This window comes from Patagioenas fasciata, chromosome 7 (assembly GCF_037038585.1).
Source record: "Patagioenas fasciata isolate bPatFas1 chromosome 7, bPatFas1.hap1, whole genome shotgun sequence".
NCBI classification, from domain to species: Eukaryota; Metazoa; Chordata; class Aves; order Columbiformes; family Columbidae; genus Patagioenas; species Patagioenas fasciata.
The window spans coordinates 26,469,450-26,493,817 of record NC_092526.1 but is presented as its reverse complement, the minus strand read 5'-3'; the positions used below and the strand labels follow the sequence as shown (position 1 = coordinate 26,493,817).

Here is a 24,368-nt window from a genome sequence, read left to right as displayed (position 1 = left end):
TTCTACTTCAGGGGAAACCACCTCACTGTTTTATTGGGGGTTGGACTAGATGACCTTTAAAGGTCCCTTCCATCCAAACTATTCTATGATTTTATGATTACATATTTTTACATTTTTCATCACACTAGAGTGAGTTCACTCCTCCATCTCCCAGAGCTTGAGAAAGCTTTTGTCTGAATTAATCTCCAGATATTTTGTTTGCTATTGATAAGAGGTTTACAACTATTTACACATGCTAAAAATGGTCAGACATTACATTGATGGAGATTAATACAGGGAGGAAGCATTATAACAATAAATCTACAAATAGAAGAAAAATAAGCCCAAAAAAGGATTCTGATGAGCTGTATAGGGCTTACTTTTCCTTTACCCTTCTTTTTTGCGAGTCTTTGTTGCTCATGCAACTTTACCACATGTATCAAAGTTTAGTCATCAGTGTTAGTAACTCTACAGAGTGAATAAGAGATGGAGTAATAGTCTTTTTCATTTCCTACCCTACCCAGCAGGAGGAGGGGTTGTAGCTATTAAAATAGGAAAATCACTTTGGTCATATACCTGACAAAAGATGTAAACTTATTGCCAATGTACTGCTCCATCAGTAATGCATTTGGCATTAAGAATGGTTCAACTGCTCCTCTCACCTCAGGTTTCAACCTGTAAATGTGTATAGTTTTGGTGGCCTCTGCTTACAATCTTTTAACGTATGTTTAACATTCAACTGCTGAAGGGTCAAGAAAGTACAAATCAATAAGGTGGATAAATAAATCATGCTTTTAGAACTTGTCATTCTAAGCAGTCTAAGATAAAATCCAACATTTTATTTGAAAACACATTATTTTAGTTGCTTTTTTGACTTGAATTCACATATTTCTCTCTTCTAATTTCTATTTGGAATATGTATACATAGACATTTATACCAAATCATGGGTTGATATGAAAAACTTGACAGGGAGATATTTTGCCAGAAAAATTTAAACTTAACTAAACTTTACCTTTATACTTTGGTTGAACTTGCATGTTCCAATGATATTAAACACATTTAAGCGATACTAAACATCTGTCAGCAGAGTTTTGTTCTTGTCGTTAATCTTTTTGCATGCTAGACTGTTGAACTAATTTTTAAATGTACTGCCAGTTTTTACCATCAGTTTCATACTCCACTCATCTTGTAGGATGTTTAAAAGCCAAAAGCTGAAATCTATCTTCCGGGATTAATGTTAAAATGCAGAATATGTTAAGAAAAGGCCTTTCTGATTTCAGTTGCACTGAGATTTCAAGTTATGTATCAATTCCCTGAAGTGTAGAGGTTATGAACAGAATAATTCTGAATCAGATAATATTGTGCATCCTCCAACACAGTCATGTCATATACATAATGATATTCAATGCAGTTCTCTTTCATACTGACTTTTGGAAAATATTAGCTTTGTACAGATTGAATTTTTTTGAAATTAGAAGCTGTGAAAATAAAGCTTGCGTTTGTCTCAGTTCCTTTACATGTCTTCTGTAGGTTTTGCACTATTTAGCAAATTACTTGGGCCAAGTTGAAGGATGTGTGGAACATATTCTCGGCTCTTTAAGGACACTCTATATTTACTTTTCTGCCATGCATATGCAGTACTGTGACTCCATCATCTTGTTTACTGAATCAAAAGGCGTTTTGCAAAGGTTTTATGGGACACTACTGCTTTATAGATTAAGGAGGAAAACTACTGCACCTACAGATAATTTTTTTAAAATTTTAAAATGAATAAAAATACAGTCTTCTTCGCCATGAGAGGCACTCTTATATTGAATAAAGATGTAAAAACTACTGTATTTCTATCACTTAGTATTCTGTTCCCAGTGATGGGCAAGAGAAAATACTTGAAAAGGAATACAACAAAGAATAGGTACAAGGAGTGAGTCTTTTTTACCTTGTAACATCGCACAGTTTGTTCACATCATGAGCTGCAGGTAACGTGAATTCTTTTGTTTAACAGGTATTGTTTGACTTGCAGTCAATGTTTTATCTAGTATTTTTGGAAATAATTATATTTTGGGTTTTCACCATTGATACATGATGTTGAGTTCCACATTTAGTAATGCATTAGGTGCAGAATTGCTTTCCTGGAGGATTAGAGTTCTGTCCTGTTACTTATTAACATTTATGTAAATTGAAGTACTTATCAGAGATGTTGTGAAGTGAAAAAACAAATTTTCCTGTTTTGTTGGTTCTTACCCTCTGCTTTCTCTGTTTTTTTACCTGCCTGTCAGCCAGCACTAAATGCCCCTTTTCTCATGTTTTCTCTAAGGCTGAAAGAGATTTGGTGTGAGATTGAGGCTTTCTTCTCTCATTGTTAAGAAAGGTCCCAAGTGAAACCTGACAGCTCAGATTAGAATGCTGTTACTTACAGATGCTTGTCTTTCCCCAGGAAGTGGAAAGTAGGAAAGAAGTATAGTATTCAGTATTAATAGCTTAGTTTTTGAGGGGAAAGCCATTTTCTGATAATTCAAACCTCAAATCCTCTAGCTACAGTTTAGATAACCACAATTTAGCTTTCTGTACACACCTTCTGAATTTTTCTGATTTGTTGATTTTGCCAATTTTAGATGACTCTATGGGGCTGATACAGAATATGAGAAGATAGGTTAGAAAACCCCCTCATCTCTTTTTTGTGCTTTCTTCTGATTGTTTGATCGAAATCTATAAATGTAAACAGCAACACAATAGTTGTGACTGTCTCCACATTCAATTAAATATGGGGAATCAGATTTCTTTTACTTTCCCCCCACATCCTTAAGTAGGAGACAAGGTTGGTTCAAGCAATATCTGCAAGAAAGTAACTGTGCATGTAGGGTGTTTAAAAATGAAAATAATCAAGTTATGTGTGTAGTTATTTTTTTTTGCTTTCCCCTCTTGATCAAGTGGCTGTTTCATAGATGCAATGTGTTGCCATTACTAAGAAGATTTTTCCTTCAATATTTTTATAGCCTGGATTGAGGAAGTACTGGTAGTACTGATAGTATTATTTTCCTTTAAAGCAAAAACATACACGAGTAAAGACTTTGATACCTTTGAAAGCACTATTTGATGTAATCTGCTCTCATGGTATCACATGCAATACTGTGTGTCATCCAGAACTGCACCCACCTGACAGGAGATGCTTGGGGTTACAACACAGAAGGTCTCATGTCTCAAAGGGCTGCCTTTGCCCTTCTGTCTCGAAAGCTCACATTTGTAGTTCAGATTTGGAAGAGATTGCTATGTGGGATGTAATGAATTGATTCCACGTGTTTGGGGTCAATTACTAATGGAAAGCTGATTTACAGTAAAAATGGCTGTGGTAAGGGTAGATTCCCTAATTTACAGCTTTAGTTTGAGACGCTTTTTTCTCTGCTGGCATCTGTTCTGTTATAGTCTTTTATAAATGTCAAGAAACGTTTTTCTTGTTGCTATGGTCTTTGTGTAAGTAATGTATAGCAAAAGGGAATTTTTTTTTTTGTTTTCTTTGTTGAAGTAGCTCAAAATGAATGCTTGAAATAACCTCTTCTAGCCAATAATTAGCTGAAACAACATTACTCTAGGTTGGTTTTGTCTGCACAAATCTTGCCACAACAGACTAGTTATTTTCTTTATATCAATGTAGTTCAGTGGGATAAGCTGGCAAATGCTTTGCTAAATCCAGATTTCCTACTTCCTTTTGCCTTGTGTTCTGGATTCTCTCTTCCTCTAGTTATATACTCATACCAATAACTTGGCAATTACAATTTTTCACAGTCAACCACAGCTTTTGTAGTTCAAATGACTTTTACCATTACCTCTTCTGTGTATGATTATCAAAATTATGATGGCTTCATAAAAAACTTTCTAGAAGAAGATTGGAATCATATGAAATGTGATAAAAGAGGCAGTGGCCTCTGATAAAAGGAGCACAACTAACCTGGAACATTTATGGTTTTTTACAACTGTTTATTCTGGACAATGGGGACAGTTTTGCCCTTTTAGACATTGAAAGGTAACAGTCTTGTGTTATGAAGTACACAGTTATCCTTGTGATTCCCGGTGTCCATTTCAATCCCTCTTATTTCAACACTACTGCCAGTTCTAGAATGACTTTCTCTCTTTGCAAAAATCAGCATATTAGTTTTGTAGCCAAACTGCTTCGTAAGGAGTTCCTTGAAATTAGTGTTAGTTTATCAGCTTCAGCCAATCCTGTCCAAACCAGTTTGTCAATTCATCTTAAGTAAAGAAATTAAAAGGCACCAAACCTTAAAAGCCTGTAACCTCTATTTTTTTGGGTTGTGCTGATTGCCCTGTGATGCTGGATGAGCTACAAGCAATTGCTGAAGTTCTTGTGTTTGGAAACCACAGCCTCTCATTTTCTTTTTGAGTATTACAATTAAGTACTGAAAAACTGTAACAGAGTAACTTTTAATGGAAAGTAAGACTAAAGAAAACCTCAGAACTATTCAGTACTTGCAATTTTCTCTTCACTCAACACCCAGTTTGCTTCATGTGTATGAAACAGTTATCTTTCAGCTTAAATTACCAGTGAGTTTCTACTGACTAATTTCCACATACCTGGAGAAAGATGTAGCATGTACCTACCAGCTGACCATCTATCTTAGAAAGCAGGTCAAGATGATCCTTTTATCACCCTGCCTTGAACAACTCTTCTGCTTCATTTCATTTACTGACATGCAACACAGTTTCTGCTGAACATTTTATTTCTTCTTCATTGACAGCTCTCTTTGTTTTTTCAAACTTTGCATCTGAGGCCTCTTTCCAAGTCCAGTTACTTATAAAATAGTTGTCTCTTTATCTTTCTCTGTCTCGCTACTGATGATGCAGTAGCATGTTTTTCTCTGCAGTTATTTTTGTTGCGATTATCCATAGCATGCCTCTCATGCATTCCACATCTCTGCAATTATTCATTTTTTGCCGTCTTTCCATCTCCCACAATTTTTCTGATTGTTTGATTCACTGAAGTAAATGAATAATTCCTTAAAATAAATTGTGTGAAAGATCATACTCAAAGTAAACTTAAAAATAGATGTGCCTAACTAAGGCACCTGGACATCTATCTACTGCAGTGAGATCCTGGACAGCTTTACTGCAGGTTTAAGACATTACCTTTAATCAGCCTAACTTTACTTGATACTGAACTGGTCTGTGAACACTCACACACAGTCATGACTGACTTTTGGAGCTGGTGACCTCTAGTAAGGGGCAGTATTGAACAATCAAATGTGATGAGGTCTTAGTATGTCGTAAGTAGGTTTCGAAATATCTATTTGTACCCTGAGGTTTATCAGCTAATTTGCTTGCAGGCTTTCTTGCGTGTTTGTTTTCATTTTTAATTGCCTGAAAGTTTCAATAAACCTGACCATGTCCATTACCAATATGATATGTCATACATATGGCAAACAGATAAAAGATATTTTTTTCTCCCTGCTATACTTAAAGCTCGGAACTTGCACGACACATGAATGAATATATGTACTTTAGTGATTGTATGAAGAAGCCTCATATACAGATGTAGCAGAAAATATTAAAAAAAAAAAAAAAAAAAAAGGAAAAAAAAGTGAAAATGTTCCTTGTTGAATGTCCTTATTTAGATAATCTAATAACTGTTAATATATCAGTTCCAACTCCTTTACCTACTTAATTGAGTCAATGCCAATACACTGTGTAGACCATATATGTAAATCTTTAAAGTTGCTGTTCCTCAGTTATGAAAGTCTACTTATTTTATTAATATACTCTATGGAGAATCTGAAAATCCAAGTTTGCTGTAACATCAATATTTTGTCATTGCCAGATTGTTGGAGACCTATGTATTCAAATAAAATCCATGAACTTTAATAAGACCAAATACTCCCTTTTCCTCTGCTGCACTTCTTATTGATTAATAATTCACATGTTTGGGCATTGCAAGTAAGCTGGAAACTCTGCTTGTGAAGAAGGGAATTGCACATCCCTTCACAAATGTGAATGTAACAGACAATGGGGAGGGCAGAAGGAGACATGGAGAACACTGTCTAGCAAACCAGTCCTTTTCTGCAAGGGCAGAATTTGAGCGATGGGATCTCTGTCCTGCCTTAGGTCCTGTTCACAAAGCACCATGTAACACTGGAGCCTACTGGCAGGCAGTTCTTTAGTGATGTACCTCTTATTTACAATGGTGCTGAACTCTGTCTTTCCCAGCAAATATATGCAATGCATTACCTGCTTAAAATTGTGTGTTAGTGCTTGCTAGATCAGGGCCAGGACAGTCAGTGCACAAACCTAATACCTGCTGTCACTGCTTTCGATAAATTTATCTTATCTTTTTGAGAGTTTGTTGGTTTTGTTTTGTTTTTCTCTATGTGTTTTCAAATTTCTTAATTGGTTCATGGGTCTCCTGCAGTTCCACCACAGGGAGGTTTGTGTTGTCAGGTTCGAAGGAATGAGTCTGACAAGTCACCCTGCAGGCCTCTTGATACTTCCTTATTCTCCATTTGTCGTGAGTTAGATGTTTTGAAGATAATTTCAGACAAAACAGCATATTTGATTTCCCTTCAGGGGTAGAGGATTTATTTAAAATAAAGCTCTAATTCTTCTCATCAACACCTGCACGATCCTTTTCCTGTCTCTGTAGCTAATCTCTATCTGGTCTAGCTGCAGGATTTTCCCAGTTTTAAGGTAAGTTGTTTTCATTGTAATAGTGTGATTTTGGCATAACTGTAAGGGTCTCTCAGTACTCAGTATTGAGAGTCAACTTGATTTCTCTACTATTGGGTATATTTTAAAACTATTTCTTTACATTGATATTAGCCATGAAGTAAAGTATTTTTAGATGGAAGAAGAGGAGCTTAGGATGTGTTATCACTGAGTGTAGCTTCCTATCTGAGGATTAAGTGGCACCGGGAAAGTTTTATTTTGCCATAATTAAGGGTGAAAAAGTTGATTATTCCTGTTTTAATATATCTCCATATTGACTAATATAGGCTTTTCTTTAATGTTCACTTTAGTATGGAAATTTTAAGGTGTTTCGTTTTGTTTTTTGTTTTGTTGTTGTTTTTTGCTTTTTTTTGGTTTTTTTTTTTTTTTTAAAGCAAAAGCTGTGGGCAGAGAGCTAAAAGTTTATATTTTTGTGGGAGAAGGATGGAGTATAACAACAACTTGCTAGGACTGTAGCACAAACAATGGGTTAGGTAGGGCAAGAACAGAAAACCTGAACAAGAACAGGAAGTGGAAAGAGAAAAATGATTTAAAGTAACTTATCATCCATGGTGCTCCCTCTCTGGTGGATTTGGCTTCCTGAAGCAGCTGCTCATTCTTTAGTGTTCTGGATCTTTACAGCAGTTTACATGGCAGGGGCACAGAGGAGTGTTTTCTGAGCAAGTCAGGCTGTCCGTAGTTCTTCCCCAATCCCCTTGTTATGTATGGACTGCAATGTATGGTGATTCTATATTCCAGCAGCACACTACTGTCCTTTCTGCCCCATGTCACCTACTGCAGCAGCAGGTGCTGGTGCTGCTTTGGCTCTGTCTTGCCTGGCCTCTGCATGAGGATGGGTGCAGACTCCACTCCTCCATTCACTGAGCGTTATTCACAGAGGCAAAAGAGAGGAAAGGCCCTTCCTTTCCCCACGTCTCCGTGAGGATTTCTTTGCTCATGTCTCCAAGATAACAGCATACCTTAAAGTTATTTGTTTGGTTTAAGTGGTTTGTTCCTCTCTCCTTAGAGACATACAGTACACTGGCTTTGGCTACTTTCTTGATTTTCTAACGCCTTATCTATCTGTTTTTATGTGTATCCTGCTGATTCTTTCATTTTCAGAGACACAATTTTATCCTTCAGTGTCATCTTTGGTGGTTTGCTATATTGATCCTCAGGTTAAACCTCTGGGGAGGAGGCTGCTTTGTTTGTCCTTTGCTTGAGCCATGCCAGGTGCTTTCATTGTAGGAATTTCACTCGTTGCAGTGGTGAGGTCCTGCAGAGAGCAAAGTTTTTACAATTTTCCTTCATGGAGTTCTGGTGAAGTTAGCAGATGTATCTTCATTTGCAGTGCTATTATTTGGGCTGTTAGGTCCTTCCTCCCTTCCTGAAAGATATTACCTGCTCCTAATACTTTTCTCCAGTAAATCAAAGCAATATGTTTTTAACTACTTATTTCCTTGTGTGAGAGAGAGAACTTACAAACACCACTATTTTTTTCATTGTAAAATTGGACAACAAGAGCCGGGAATACTTGATGAGAAAAAAAAGGCCCTTGAAATTCCACTCTGTCCCTGGAGGTTTATGTTGTTTCTATAAATACTGAATTTCTTTGCTTTGCTTCAGATGTTCAGCAGTTAGAAAGCAGGGAAGAACCCAGATTAGTGTGAGAGGTTATCATTAGTTATTACATGGAAAGATATTTATAGTCTTTCTTACAAACTTTACTTGGACTCGGTACATAACAGGAGTGGAAAGTTTGCAAGATTTTAAGTGGTTCCTTAGTGAAGTTTCAAAGATGCTACTGGCGCCTTTAACCAAAGAAATGCTTTGCAGTTTTTGAAAAAAAACACAGCTATTTCTATCTCATCTCTGCTGTTATGCTGTCTGAAAATTGTAAGAGATGTTGTTACCCCAGTGATTGTTCTTCAGATATTGCTAGGGAATTTTATGGGACTGACTCCTGTATGACTGAGTTAGGAGTAATTCTGTGAGAGTCCATGAATTGATACTGGATTAAAATTGTGTATGTGTTAAATCCACAGAAGTCAATGAAATGTACTACTTAATTATCTACCTGCAATCAGTATTTAAAGGACATATCTCAAACTGATTTATAAGTCTCATAGGGTATATTTTAAATCTATAATGTGCATAAAAGGTACCCTAGAGAAAGAAAACTAATTACAAAATTCTGAATTGTTAGGATTATTTCAAAGCGGTGAGCCTCTTTTTTATTTTTCTGTAAGACAGTAAGTACTCAATGGTGTTATCCATTTCTGCCAATTGCATCAGATGGAACCTCTCATCGTCTCGTATGTGTGTAAAATTTAACACAGTATAAGTTACCTAGTTAAAACCATACTGAGACATGCATCCCTTACCCTTGGGCTCCTTTCAGTCAGCATCTGAGGACACTCATCCTCACTGTTCCATCACGGCCCCAAAGCCCCTTTTCCCATCTGGCAGCGACACTAGTAGCTGGCAAAGCTCAGACATATTTACTCCTACTTGGCACCACCCTCTTGCCTGGCTTTTTGCACAGCTCTCACTCTGATTGAAACAAACACGATCACTTATCTAAATCTGTGGTATATTTGATTATTTGGCAGTTGCTTCAGAAATGAAGATTGTTACTGACTCACCAAACAAGACAGGTGCCATTTACAGAGCACAGGAACCGCTCGGCAAACCCAAGTCTGTGGCTGAGCAAGCGGCAAGGAAATCCTCTCCTTTGCCTTCTCCAAACCCCAGCTTTGGCCACACAACTTGGTTCTTAGGTTTGCACTGGAAAGGTAGAGCTGGGAATCTGTTGCACAGCTGGAGTACTGCTTAGTCCTCAACCTTTTTGCTGTTTACATGCACTGAATTCTTTTTTTGCTGTCAGACACACACAGTTCAGCGTTGGATTTTGACACATGCATGCTGCTGTCCCAGAGGATTCGCTGAGTGGGCTGTCTTGCAGCTACTGCATTTTCCACCAGTTAAATTGACAGTTACCTACTGTGTGGAGTTGCTAGGAGAAGGTGAATAGTCATCATTACAGCATATTCTTTCAATAACAACCTGTAGAGCTCTCTGGTTTCTCTTCGGCAGGGATTTATACGTCTTCACTACCAACTTAGCATTTATACTGTCATATTTTTACTGAGAGGCTGGTAGATAGTTATTTGTTAAGAATCAATTCAGGATCAACTAAAGGCAGGAAAGCTCTGGCATTTGAACATGCACCCTTTTTGTAGGGTGATGTGGCTGATACTGGTTTCCACCATCTGCTTTCCTATTGCAGCCTGTTTCTCCAACCTGCAGAGCAGAAACCATCCTTTCTTTCCTTTTTGGATTGTTAAAGCCATTCACTTTTATCCTGCATGGCAATGAATTATAGTCCATTTTAAGGAATAAGGAATCTTTTCTGCTTCTGTGCATATTCCTACAGCAGAAAAAGTGCATAAGAAAGGAGCTTGAGCAGTCAGTGTAGTAGCTGGCTCACCCGTATGGATTAGACTCGTGAGGTCAGAGGAGCTGTGTGTGCTTGCTCTGTGCTTGGTGCTGTGCAGGGGCGGGGGGAGGAAGATTGGATTTGTCTATCAAAGTGAATAGCGATTCAGGCAGGATTGTCCCTCAGCTGTTGTAATTCTAATGTGTTTTGATATGACAGCAGCTACTGTCTTACATGCCTGAATCTTCTGACATTTGTAGGGGACTAAAAAATGCTTTTACTTGCTGCTGAGCCTGACTGTACCTGTATCACTGTAGGACAATAACGATGGGGGCTCGAGCGACGGAAACAACTCGGGAACTGGAAAGCACTTCTATAAAGTACCAAATAGGAGGACATGCAGAGAAAATGTGGCAACGGCTCAAAGGAATGTGAGTAGCTTCTTTCCTTGGCTTTTGTTCTGTTCCCTGGGAAAGATCGTTTTCATCTGTTTGTTTAAATGACTAATTAGCAAATCGGAGAGTTATCTCTAAGCTGTGAATAGTATTTACTCTCATAATATAGTGTACCGCTCTCATTTATGATAGTACTTATATTAATGTTAGGTTAAATCATCTCATCTAAAAGATACATAACTAGTGAGAGTTATTATCCAAACTGAAATGCAGGTAAGTCCTTTCAAGTTAACACTTCCATAGCTCTGCTATGATTTTATAAATGTTATCTTCAGAATTGACATTGCTGGAGCTGCTTTTAATCATTCCTGTCAGTATATATAGGTAAGTATATAATTGCAGTTCCATGGGAGGAATCAGTACTTTGTCTTTTGAGAGTGCAGATAAAGATGTCTATGTTAAAAGGTACTTGGCTATTATGAGGATGCTGTGTCTCTGTGGTTTTTTTTTGTCAATTATTTTGGTGCTCAATAGTGCGAAAAACAAATTGAAGGATTATTTCAAGGGGCCATTATACACCTGCTGTGTGTAATTCACTCCTCTCAAATGCAATTTTCAGTGTAGACAAGGGATCAGTAAATAAACATCTGCAACCTGTCAAGAGAGAAATTCTGTCAACTAGTGTGTTCTAAACCCCTTAAACTTCAATGCCACCTTTTAAGTCTTTGTCTGTTTTTTGCTCTGAAAGCAGAGGTCGGGATGTTACAAAGAAATACATGTTACATTTGTTGCTTTGGAAGCAGGGAAATGTCACTACTATTTTTGCTGGAAAGATTTGAAATTCTGGGTTTCTAAGGGTAATCCACAGATGCTACGTAGTGCCTCAGCTGTTGAAGGAAAACAGGTTACTTGCAGTGCTAAAAGAATGATGCATTGGCTGTGGCACCGCCTGTTCCTCCTATGCATTGGGTAGATATTCAAGCTGGCTGCGGGAAAATGACTTTCCATCATCTGCTTTCTTTCAATAGGAGGTTGATTTGCTTCACTGAAAAGTCACTTTTCATTTGTGGCCAGGCATTTAACAGAACTTCTCTGTGATATGCTTTTGAATTTTTGCTCTGAATACTACCATCACTGTTTAAGATTATGCACTTTGGGAACTGTTTTGCCCCTGGGGACCCCAGAGCAAATATTTTGGTCATTTCCTTATGCCACATGTCTTTCCTCTGAGTTTCTGCTGCTAGAGACCTCCATCAGTTTGTGTAGACATCCATTTGTTTAGGGTCTAAGTTGCTGCTTTTGTTTGTTCTATACATTCTCTGCTGGGCTCCTGGGTTGAAACATTTCCTTTCAGATGGCACTGGAATGGTTCCATTAAATAGACTAAAGTAAATAAGTAAACACTGGTGACATTCAATAGAACTCCAGAAAATAAGGTTCATACTTCTTTAGGAGTAGTTTGTTGGAGTTTCTCATGTATCAAAAGCAATTGGAGCTTATTTGTTTGGAAAACACATCTTTTGCAGGGTGGTGCCAACCTCTTGACTGTTTGTATGTGGTGGGGAGAGGGACAGGTAAGTGGGACTGCTGCAGATAAACTGACTTGGGAAGAATTATTTTATAAACTGTCAGTCAGGAGAATTGTTTCATCTTAGAGAGGGGAACTGTTAATGAAACTAGTATGTGTGAAGCAAATTTCTGAGTTTTTAAAGGAGTGGGCAGTAGTATATATCTGCATTGAAGTAAAGATGTGCTATGAAGCTAAATCTGTTCTTCCTGATGGAGTCCACAGGCCTACTGAGTTTTCATGAATGTATACATGTGATTTTGACACAGTTTTATTGTATTTCGCCCGTCAAAAGTGCTGATTACCTTCTTGCAAGCAGGTCATTATTTCTGAAAGAACATTGGATTTCATTTAGGTAACTGTCAGGATGGTGTTTAAAAGCTATGCAATAGGTCCTTACTTAAAAGAAGCTTTTATTTTCTTTTAGCATTTCAGCTTTTCACATTGTAGGCATTTAATTATGGATTTGGCTGCAAAATTCCATATACATTTAACCTCCTGTCTTGGGGTGTTTTTGTTGCTGATTTGGTATTGTTGTTGTTGTATGTTTTGCCTTTTTTTTTTTTTTTTTTAAATTGTAAATGCAAACTATTCTATAAGATAATCAAATTGAATATGCTTTAGGATAACTGAAAATCCTTATTTGAATGCTCAAGGAGAAAAGCTGGGTATTGTGGAAGCTTGAATGAAAGGGCATCTCTATGAGTTTTCTGCTCTATAAACTTGCATAGACCTTCCTAACCTAATGCTTTGTTTAAGTGCTGCGATAAAAACTTGGACATCTTGAAAAAAAACCCAAAAAACCAACATAGCTAACTTTCATGGAGCATGGAGTCCATATGGTCCTATAGCCAATCTCTGCCTTCTGAGTGGCAAGTCAAAATCCAACTATATTTCCTTTACATTGCAATTGCAGCAGTGCTACAATAAAGGGAGGTTCTTTGGCAGAAAATAGTTTGAAATTAATAACTTCATCAGCCTTGGTGCTGAGTTTATAGGTGTCTGAATGTATAAAACACAAGCTCACTGAAACAGGACTTGTGAAAATGAGTCATGTGCATTTCTGTCTTGACTTGAGCTTCTGATCTTTGAATTAAGACAGTTTCAGTATGCAGACTGAGCTTCTAATGTTTTGTGTTTCAGGGAGAATGCAAAAACAAGTGACAACTAAACAGCTAATACAATAGTGGGGCTTTAATAATTCTTTGCTATGCAGAAGAGTAAAAGCAAAAGCCATTTGAGACTGCTATAATTCCAGCTGCCCAACTAAAGAGGAGCGTTGTGTGCCTCCTCTTCAGAGGATGTCTCCTCAATGCCTGGCTGGGGTTCCTCAGACTGTTCAATGCCACTGAGAACTCTTTTTGTCCCTTAGCCTGTCATTCTCTATCAGATAGGATCTTTAGACAGTAACTAAGTCTCCAGTTGAAATGTATTCTAGTGTCAATAGGACCAGAAGGTTTGCTATCTAGGAGGGTTTCTCTTCAGATACTGAAAGAGCACAGCAGTGAACTCTGAAAGAGAAAAACCTTCTTTAAAGCATTTAGATTCAGAACCCAGATAACCAGATTTAAGGCAGAGCTCTGCATGCTTACTGGCCTTACAGTGTTTGGTATTCTCCTTAATCTGCAGATAGACTTGACTTAACTCTGCGTTCTTCACTAATCTGTGAAATGGTGTGCTGTCTGTTTATGGTGTACGTTGTCTGTCTGGCACCTCACTCAGTGTAACGCACATAACAGTCAGACACACCTTACCTTATTTTGCAAGTAGGCATCTTCCTGGCAAGTAGCTTCTTGTATCCCCACCACTGTTGAACCCAGTATTAGGAGTGAGTTCTGTTTCTGAGCTTTTAATTAATTTGTGAGAAAATAACTTGCTTTTCATAGATAAACATATTTGTTAGAATTGCCTCTAAAGGGCCAGAAAATCTCTGAATGGAAGAAGTTAAAATCCAAGGTCCCAAGAGTCCCAAGGCTACTTTATGTAATTGCTACTGATGTAAAAAGAGAGTATGTTATTGCCATCACTGTCCTAAAACTATTTTATGCTACCCTGAGTAGTAAAAGAGATTTGAGAAAAAGTGTAAGCTTCTTTCCTTACCTTCTTCCCTTTTTTTCCTCCCCATTCAACAGAACAGACCTCAATTTCTGCAACATTTCTGTAGAGAGTCTGAACTGGTTTAGACACTGAAAGGAGCTGACTCGTAGACTTGGTTTGTCGATCCTGAAATGCTGCAATGACAAATGCCTAGCATTGCATGAGCACACATTTTCTAGGGAGCAAAAAAGGGGCCCTAGTCACTGATTTGAAGAAACTTGGCTAGATGTCAAGAAAAGCAGAGAAGAGGTTTCCTCTACACCTGCTGAATTATCAGAAGAGAGAATGCTTTAAAAGGAATCAGACAGAATGCAGATTAGCAGCCTGTTAGGTCTAAAAGGACTAGAACTTTAGTTAAGGAACCTCACCTAGTAATTCCTTCTCCAGATCCATGGATACAGGTAGAAGAGCTATAGAACAATTTCTAGAACTGTATACAACAAAAAGGTCTTTGTTTTTTTCAAAGTTCCTTCACATTTTATTTTATACTATATTTGGTGGTTTTGTTTGCTTATTGTCCTTTTTTGTATGGTCAATTTTCCTGAACTAGGAAAGTTCAGTAAAGATGAATTGAAGAGATTACCATTATCAAAACTTAACATTTTGTGATATTAAGTTTTATAAATTTGTGAGTACTGAGCAATCAAAGAGAGGAGAAGAGCTAGAATTACAGGTGGATAACTATGAGACAGAAGTTGTCACTTACTGCTAACTACATTAGGAACAAATGGATATACAGTTCAAGTGAAAACTTTTCTTTAAAGGAAAATCTTAAGTTCTTGGAAGAATTCAAGTGACAGCTATTTCTAAAGGGAATTTAAGTAAAATGAAAGCTGTTGTTTACCCAATTTGATTTCAGAAATGCTCTGAACAGAAAATTGAAGAATTTATATAATCATTTGCCTGTTGATTGATAGGTTTCCCATTAGTACTATAATTACAGTAAGAACTGTTCCATTATAAATCATGAATAGCTTCTTTGGATTTTGAAACCAAAATCTGTTTCTGCACCTGAGAAGTCAAGGTAAACAATTTGCAACTTTGTAACCAAAAAATATATATCTAATTAAATTGATAATATGGTAAATGTTAGAATTTCCAATACCTATAGATATTTTAGCCACACTTTGCATCAGCAATTTAGAGAGCAGTTTTATCCAGTCATATTAGAATGATGATTTTATTTTGCTGTTAGAAAAGTACTTCCATTATTATCATGTACAGGAGGCACAGAATTGATTTTTGCCACAATTTCTGGAACATATCAGTGCTTTTGATGGATTAGAGTAAATGCTAATCCTCCAATTTACTGTGGGTAGGTGAATTGCTGTGCTTATAGAAAGCTTTACTAGAAGTGATTGCAAATGTGGTGCATAAGCCATAACTTGCCTATGATATCACTAAGAACAACAGTAGTGTATCTTTACAGGTCTCACAGTCCCTAAATAATATAATATCATATTGAAATCCCCCATTTCTAGAACTGTAAAGGTACATGTACATACACTCAGCACATATGCTTTCAATTAAAATTAAGTATTTTATCTAAGAACTGCAAAGGAAATTAAAGATAACATTTCATGAAGCTAACTGCTAAACTGCAATTACATGAAGTCTCAAATTTCTATACTCTGGTTTTTTTGTTTGGCTTAGGCTTCTGACTCTACTTATGCCACAACAAATACTTCTAGGATTTCCTATCAGTGAGTATTTAACTTATGAATGTTCAATTCAGATCTCTGCCTAGAAAAAGATTACATATAATCCCTTACACAAATAATTACTTTCCTGCTATTTTGAACTCCTACCAGCTGCTTGTGCAAGGGCCCTTATTGTTTCTTTCAAAACCCTCATTCGCTGATTGAGCTGGTACACACTGCATCCTGCCACAAAATGGTTTGCAGTTTCTCAGAGCTATTGGTCAAAACCTTAGAGTTCACATTGCCCTCCACATGTAACTCCCAGTTTCTGCTCCACATTCACAACAGAATAAGTCAGAATATCTGGATAGGCAAAAAAAGCACCTTTTGTCTTGTTAATTATACAGAGGTGGAAAAATGCAAATGCCTAAATACTGAAATTACATAGTTACCAGTGAAAGTTATAATAAAAATAGGCATTGACTTCATACATCTGAAAGAGAAACATAAGCTCAGGTTTATCAGAATTGTGTCTGACAAGTGTTTTCCTGTAAGATGTCAAAATAATCGGTTAGGAGTCAACAAAGCATTTAGAATTTTTCCATTTTGTTTGTGTTTGCCATCCAATCTGGTTTACTTCTGATATCACCCCTGAAGGGAGGGCTAGAGCATAATAGTTGCAATTATTTCTGCTGCCATTTCCTGGAGTCTTTAGAAAAGCAAGACTGCAAAAAAAGGTTTAATATCTAGCGTATGGCAGCAAGTCCTCCCGTGCTACTTTGTTGTGGTATCCAACATGCATATGTTCTTTTTGTCAAACAAAGCATCCAAAGTGCCCCAAAAGTTAGCAAAATCGATCGATGAACCAAGGACCAAACGGGATGAGCTTGACCCACAGACAGTGATGAAGTACTTTACTCATTCTCTGTTGACAGTAGATGTTTTCTGTTTGTTTTGTTTTTGTGGGTTTATTTATTTGTTTATTTTAAATTATTTTTTTAATTGCCTTCCTATACTATCTCATGAAGTACTTGAGGTCACCAATGCAATTTGTGGAACCTGTAACATGAGGCCTACAGAGGGGAGCTGTAGTGGCAGTCAGAACTTAATATAAAGTCAATCCTTTAATTTTACTAAGGGCATAGAGAGAACTGAGCAGTTGTGACTAAAATAACAGAAAATTACATTCTGCTGTGGTTAAGGGAAGCTGAACAGAAACTGAGTGAATCAGTTACAACAAAGTGACTCATTTTTCGTGGTCTATAAAGCTTTACAATTAGGCAGTGTTGCAGACTGAACAAGCCAGCCTCCTCCTGAAGCTTTCTTCTCTTTTAGAAAACTGCTTAGGCTTGTGAAGCACTACTGAAGGCATTCAGTGTCTGTTGAAGGCTGCAGCTGGCTGCAGAGTGGTCTGTTGCTCAGACACACATTTGCTGAATATTTATATGCAAGGAATAGTGATCTTAAAGGAGTATGTGATCTGCTCCTGAAAGTTTGGGTGATTCTGACTGTCAGCATATGTAATTTCATAAGTGTAAGTCAAATACTGTCAACGTGATTTGTTGCATTTATTCCTGTGGATTCTGCTGGAAAATGGATAACCACATGCGTCTTCTGTGAACTGAGTTTGTCAGCCACCTGGTCGCTAAAGACGACCTTTTTCAGCAGCCATCATGGATTAAATTGTCTCCCATGATTCATCCTTGTCTCGTAGCTCTCATTGCTCCCTCCACGCTATCTTTCCTAGCTGTTCTAGAATGACTGGTTTTGGTGCCATGCAGGGAATTCTTCTGTGTTAAAAATAACCTGTAATAATGTTTCTTTTACCCCTCCTATAAATTTAAACTTGATTCTGTTCCTAGGTTGGATTCCTTCTGTGTTTCCATACCTAGTTGCATCCTTACAATGCAGGAAGTTGTTGAAGGGTGGGAATATGTGAAGTTAAAGTGAAAGAGGATGGTCCTGCTTGAGCACCTTTCCAACAAAACAATCATAGTCTTATATTGCTCGTGTTTTAAGTCCTTGATTCTATAATACTGTAAATTCTACTGTAGAGTGCCTCATATTAGATCAAAACATGACAAAGTGTTGATCCGGTATGTGCTTGTCCTGAGGGTTCAATTTTGTTCCAGTATCTTTGAAAGGTTAACTTTGAACTAGCAGATTTTATGAAGATCAAGTACTGCCCACGTCACTGTGGTTTTCTGATGCATCAGATAACATCTGTGCTCCTGCAGCCAGCAGAAAGCTGACCTGAAAGAAGGCCAGTATAAACATCTGTGTTGTATACTTTGGTTAATTTAAGACAATTGTAATCACATGTTTGCACCTCAACTGAATCAGTTAAGTACTGCTAGGTAATCTATAACTACCAGTTACTGAACTGTAATCCAGACCCCCCTAAGCCTATTGTTTGCCATTGCTGTATAAAGGTCTTTGCCACCACTGTGAATATCTCGTGTGTCTGCAAATCAAAAAACAGGTGAAAGCTGCTACATTAAAATTTTGATTCTTCTTGAACTGAATACCCCAGGAATGAGTAGATGTTAGCTGCCGTCGGGTTGTTGATGGTCTGTACAAGGTTTAATATGGGTTCTTTGGAACAAGTAAGAGAAGTAATGCTCAGCTGAGTCAGTGTCATAAAATGATGAAAAAAAAGTATTCCTAAACTGCTTTTCTGGCAATTTAGACAAATGTGTCTGATTTTAAACCTTCCACAGAAGCCAGAATACCTTGCTTCTACAAATATCCCTCCAAAGGTGTTTTGTTGGTTGCTTGTGTGGTGTGTGCCTTTTTTTGTTTGTTTCTGTTTTGTGTTATTTTTTTGTGTGTGTTTGTCGGGGGGGGGGGGCGGGGAGCGTGGTTTGGTTTTTTTTTTGTTTAGTATGGGGTTTTTTTGGTGTGTCTTTTGTTTGCTTGCTTTTTAATGAAATGTAAAGGAATGTGCTTTTTCTGAAGTCTTCCTCACTGATCTCACGGCTGCTGCATGATGGCATATCCATATGTTTCTAATCATAGTAATTCAGCATTTTTGCCTGCTTTTGTTTCTATTTATTTAACGAGTTTTAGAGAGGAATTGCAGCAGTGTAACCTTCTAGATATAATGCAGATATTATTTGATGCAGGTTTATTTAACAGAGAGAGATCTAAAGGAAGATGTTTGCTATGGAAGTGCTTATGCTCCATTATCTGTTGTTTGACATTGGCTGCAGTTTGTTTGACCCAACCCTTCTCCAGACTCTTGGCACCCCCAAGAGAACAAGTAGCCTCCATAAATATTATGTGGACATTTAATTGTTGTGAATTTCTCTGATAAATAGTGTTTGGAGGCAGTTACATTTGAATGGTTCAGTGTTAGTGTAATTTATGCCAGAAAGACACTAAGGAACAGACTACTGGGTAGTATTTACTTCTTTCTGTTGTTCATCCACAATACAGAACTATTTTTCTGCCTGAGAAAATAGAAATTAAATACTATTTTTTTTTCCTTCTCCTGCCATGTTGTCTGCAGAATTTACTGAAGAATTGACTTCTAACAATATGCTTATCTGCAGTTATATGTTTTGTATTTTGATTTACTCTTAGGTTGGAATAGTTTCTTTTTTTTTTTTTTTTCTTTCCTTAATACCTCTGACACCACTTAGTCAAATGCAGAAGCTTTGTGTTCCCTTTTTTATTAAGGGCTTGATGAACATTTTAAACTTTCTCCTCTAAGCTGAAGACTTTTATCAATATCACTATATTTCCTAACCCCAAATACTTTCAGTTAAGATAATTGAGACACCTGTTTGGCAGAGACGTCAAACATGTTAGGCTCAGCTGGAGCTGCAAATGGTTGTCCCTTTTGACAGTCTCTTTTTATCATCAGTGTGTTATTTTCTGCTGCACAGGCAAGTGCACTGCAAAAAGCATTGCATCATTGGCATTGATTTCCATTAGGGTGGGCTTGAATGCAGAATTCCCGCTCTGACGATAACTAAATACATTTAAAAAACCTTGAAAGAGGCCACCAAAAATAAATCCTCTGAAGAATGGAGTATTCTGAAATTTCTTTTTAAAAATTTGAATCAGCTTCCCTTTCTGACTTTTTCTACTTTCAAGACCATAAACTAAGGTGACAGTAAACTGGTTATTTGAAAACCAGTGCCTCTAGTCCCTGTGCTGCCAAAAATGACCCAGGAGCAAAGATCTGAGCCACCCAGTGGAATAGGTACCTATAGTCAGGAAATCTCCAACATAGATTTAATTTTATGAGCAGGTAAGCCATGCACAAAATCTGAAATTCTCCATCGGAGAAGCAGTTCAATTAGAAAATTACTGATCAGCTCTGATTTAATTGTTTTCAACTTCACTAGAAATACCGTGGATTTTATGGGTAACAGGAATTTCGATGTTTCTCTTTCACAGATAACTGCTAAATTATCACAGAAGGTTTTTTCTGATCATATATTAATTCTTTTGTAATTTGGAATATACGTTTCAATGGCTGCTGAGACACCTTTAGCAACCATGACATCAGTTAAAGTTTACGAACCATGTTCATGGGATAATCTTGTAACAATCAATGGCAGTAAAATGGAGATATAGTTGCCTTTTCCCTGCCATGTACTGCCATAAAAAGAAAACTATATTTTTGTGCTGTAACTCTCTTGAACATATATTATTGGTCTTAATTCTAAATAATTGCAACAAAAATCAGACTATTTTATGTGTGTGTACTTACAGTTCTTGAAGTGTGTTTTACAGACAAATACATTTTGGTAGGGTGGGTTTCTTTGTTTATTTTGGTTTGTTTTTTTTTTTTTTTTTCCCCATTTATCTGTAAAGCTTAGTTTGGGTACAAGCCCCTGTTAATAAGGAGAAGAAATATGTCTCTGTCTCCCCATGTTGTCCGTATATTTAATGCTTTTAACAGGGGCACATTATAATATTGTGCTGGAAAATGTTGAGCCCTTCCTTCCTATTCCTGCCATAGGGACTCCTCAAAACTGTGTAACTGTTTTGATTTATTTAGTGAAATAGTACACATACCTCTGGAAGGATGGCTGCAATCATTAGATGATAGGAAGTATTACTTAGAATGGTGAGAGCATATGTAAAAGTGTGAAAAAGATATATGCTCTTCAAAATAAGTTCATCTCTACTAGAAACTTTCTAGTTTATGTAAATTTTGTCAGAAGTACTATGTTCTTAACTTAAAACGCTGTAGGGAAAAACTAGCTTATTTGGGCCTTTTGACTTAAAGTTCTTTTCTAACAGATTGATTTAATATTTCTTGTTTCTCTAGAAATATTAAAAAGATATTTGTCAAAGACATGTCATACTGAAGAATGTTAATAACCTATACATGTAAATAGTTTAGTGATAACTGTGAGGAAGCTTTGTCTCCAAGAGACAAATATTTAATTCTGGTTTCAGTTGTTCTCTTTTGTAGTTTGATTGGCCATGGTCTGCTTTGTGTGAGCTACACCTCAAAAAGGAATTCCCTCTCCACTTGATTGCTAGAACATCTCTTCTGTTCCTGAAATGTTTAAATATATAATGTGTAGAAGTAACTAGGCATGAAAGTGTTAAAACCTTTTGGTTCAACACACTTCTAAACCTATATAATTAATTGGTTTCCTGGCTTTGTAATTGAAAAAAAGTATGATGCATACTTAGTAGCTCTTTGCTATTCAGTGGGTTATATCAGATGATCTTTTTGGTAAGAAATGAAAGATTGGTAACATCTTTCTGTCCTGTGAAACAGAAACTGAATTTCCAAGAATGTCAAATAGACAGCCCATGAACAAGTGTGTCCTGGTTCTGGTTTAATATTTCAAAACTTCCCCCCTTCCTTCACCAGTAAGGTATTGTTTTATTCATCAGTATTCCAAGACCATGCACATATGTAGATTGAATGTGCTTCACACGCTGTGTGAAGCTGAACATGAAGCGAATAGTGGTCTGCCTACATAGCACGGGGGCAGAAAGGTTTAAAAGTGAATGTACGACAGCTGCAAGTCTCTTTTAGAGATGGATGTGAGGTAAACACAGGATGTGAGCATCCCAGAAGATTATGGTAGTTTATAGCTCAATCTAAACTTTGAGTTGCTCCTATCACTGTTACAGCCTAAGCCAAAGTTTGTGTTCAAACACTTAGTGTTTTAGAAGACTAAATTGTGGTAGATTTATTACAACTATGGATGATGTCCTGATGTTTACGATAAACATGGTATTAGCATACTTATCGAAAATTTATCTTTGATCCTCTAGTTGTATTTCTCCTTTTAAATTAGAATCTGGCATATCTGTTAACATCACATGCCAACTCTGTTACACTCTAAGTAAATTCAATGCTAACAAACATCCCATAATATGTTAATATTATCACTTCCTGGAAAAAATGAGATGACTCAGGTGGGGGCATAGGCCATCTCTGTCACCTCTCTCTCTCCCTTGAATTACACTCAGCTTTGACCAGATTCATTCTGGTTACACAAGAGAGTCAACATAGTCTTAGCATGTGGTCATGTTTAGCCCTCTAGCACTGTGCTGATCCTCTTTGAGTTGTGACAACGGGCTGTATCCAGAATGCTGTTGTGTGTAGCTTAAAAATATTCTTGTGTTCACTTACAAGATGAAAGCAAAATGTAAAGAGTGGAGAATGAGTTAATGAAAGTATATAATTTCCTATGAGTTTTACTTAAGATCTCTTAGTTTGAAAGTTCAGAATGTTTTCATCATCAGGTCAATGCTAAAAATCATCTAATTGCCTTGGGAGAGGAGAACTCAGAAGTTACGGAATCCTTGAATCATGTTACTCTTTAGGGCACACAGTTATTAATAGGACTTGTTTTTTAAATACTTTTCGACCTTATATGTTACATATAATCTCAAACACATACTTAGCTTGAATGAGCAAGGGAGTAGAATGAAACTTTGTGCTTCAAGACGTCAGCTTCAGTAGTGGAAGATTTCAAGGGGAAAGATCTCAAGGGAAAGGTAGTATTCGTAGATGTCTTAGAGATTAACTGTGTACTTTTCATTCCCAGTGATGAAAAACAGCATTGCAGCTCTACATACAGTGACTCTGCATTGAAAGAGACTCAGTAAGATGCTGTGTGAAGCTCTGTAATGGCAAAGTGACAACAGATGTGATTTCTCACCCTAAAATGCATTATTATCATTTGACTATGATTAACATTATGATGATCCTCTTGGCATGGAACTGAAATTCTTCTACGTTGTACAAGCTATATTAAATCTGTCGTTAGCTGGCACCAATGCTTTACTGAAGCTGGCAGACTACCACATGCAGGGACTCAGTTCCAGCTTTAGACATGGGCATGAGTGCAAAAATTTCCATATGATGCTTCACTTCTGAAAATTAGTTGATGATTTTCACAAGAGGGCTGCTGCATAATGTATCTCAGCAAAAAGTACTTCATAGGCCAGCTATGGGTTCTTCTTGCTCAATCATCTGCTTCTACCAAATCTACTAGGGTATAATAATATCCTGGCTGTACTGGCACTTTGTGGTTCAATGTGAAAGACCTGAAAATCTTGTAGCTTTGCAAGACTGCAGTTCAGAGAAGTAAGAAAATGTCAAGACCTGACATTAAATTCATTCCCTCAGGTAAGATGTAGCGTTGGACTGCAGATTTTTCTGAAATGGCCAGTGCAAAAGAGGTTTGGGGTTTTTGAATGAGGAAAAAAAGGCACGTAATAGTTTTTGTGTCGTAATTAACATAATACAGTTGATGTCATGCCCAAAGAACATAGGCAGTAGAATTTAAGCCTCTGGTTTCTCCATCAAGTCTGTAATTTAATAAAATTAGCCTGGTTCTGGTCTCACACCAGTATAATTGGAGGCTATTGAATTACAACACAATAAATGAGACCTCAAAACAGATTTACTTCATTGTGACAAAAAAGCACGTTATTTGGTGGATGCGATGGAATTTGGCTAAGGTTTGTTGGTTACTCCTTTTCATGAATACTGGGCTATGTCAAGTATGTTATATTTTTTCAAAATTAGCTATTATTGGATGTGATTCTTCTTTTCTTATTTTTAAGTGAGCAAGTCACCTGATAGGATAAGAAGCTTCTAGGTTTTTTTCCCTTGTGTTTTCTTCCCCCTTCTCCCAAAGGAAAGAAACATGTTTACCTCCCTTTGTCTATCACTTGGCTGCAGCTATAGTAGTAACACAGAAACAGATTGCAACAAATTTGCTATTTATTGCTATGATTTTGGATTTTTGCCACTCTCAAAAATGAGCTGTGTTTTTGCAGACAGACAAACTAAGGATGGGCTCCTCAGCTCACATGCACTTGGTTGTATCCTGGTTCGTCATTACATTTATTTTTAACAATAAAATCAGCACATTCTAATTTGTATTATGATTGTCTTGAATAGATCTCGCCATGTTTAATGCAACTGTGAGGCTTTGACTGTGCAGAGGCGAGCAGTTAGACATTGAAAGAAAAAATTGGTGAACAGCATCATCTAAAATTTTATTTTAGCAGTTTTTCTGAAGCAATTTGGGGAATAAGAATAAGGAGG

At 37.0% G+C, this 24,368-nt stretch overlaps 1 protein-coding gene across 3 annotated transcripts in view; it reads left to right on the top strand.

Annotated features, from left to right (window-relative positions):
- Positions 1–10,086: 10,086 nt before the first annotated feature.
- The window catches only part of PDE1A (phosphodiesterase 1A), a 154,234-nt gene continuing 139,952 nt past the window's right edge, over positions 10,087–24,368 (top strand). Inside the window, exons 1-2 of one of the 3 annotated variants that reach the window (XM_071811162.1) lie at positions 10,087–10,197; positions 10,442–10,555. In XM_071811162.1, coding sequence (XP_071667263.1) covers positions 10,452–10,555 — 104 coding nt within the window. In that variant the 5' untranslated portion in view covers positions 10,087–10,197; positions 10,442–10,451. Of the gene's footprint in view, positions 10,198–10,336; positions 10,556–24,368 lie in introns of those variants that run through there. The other 2 variants (XM_065841391.2, XM_071811165.1) reach the window with 2 other exon arrangements.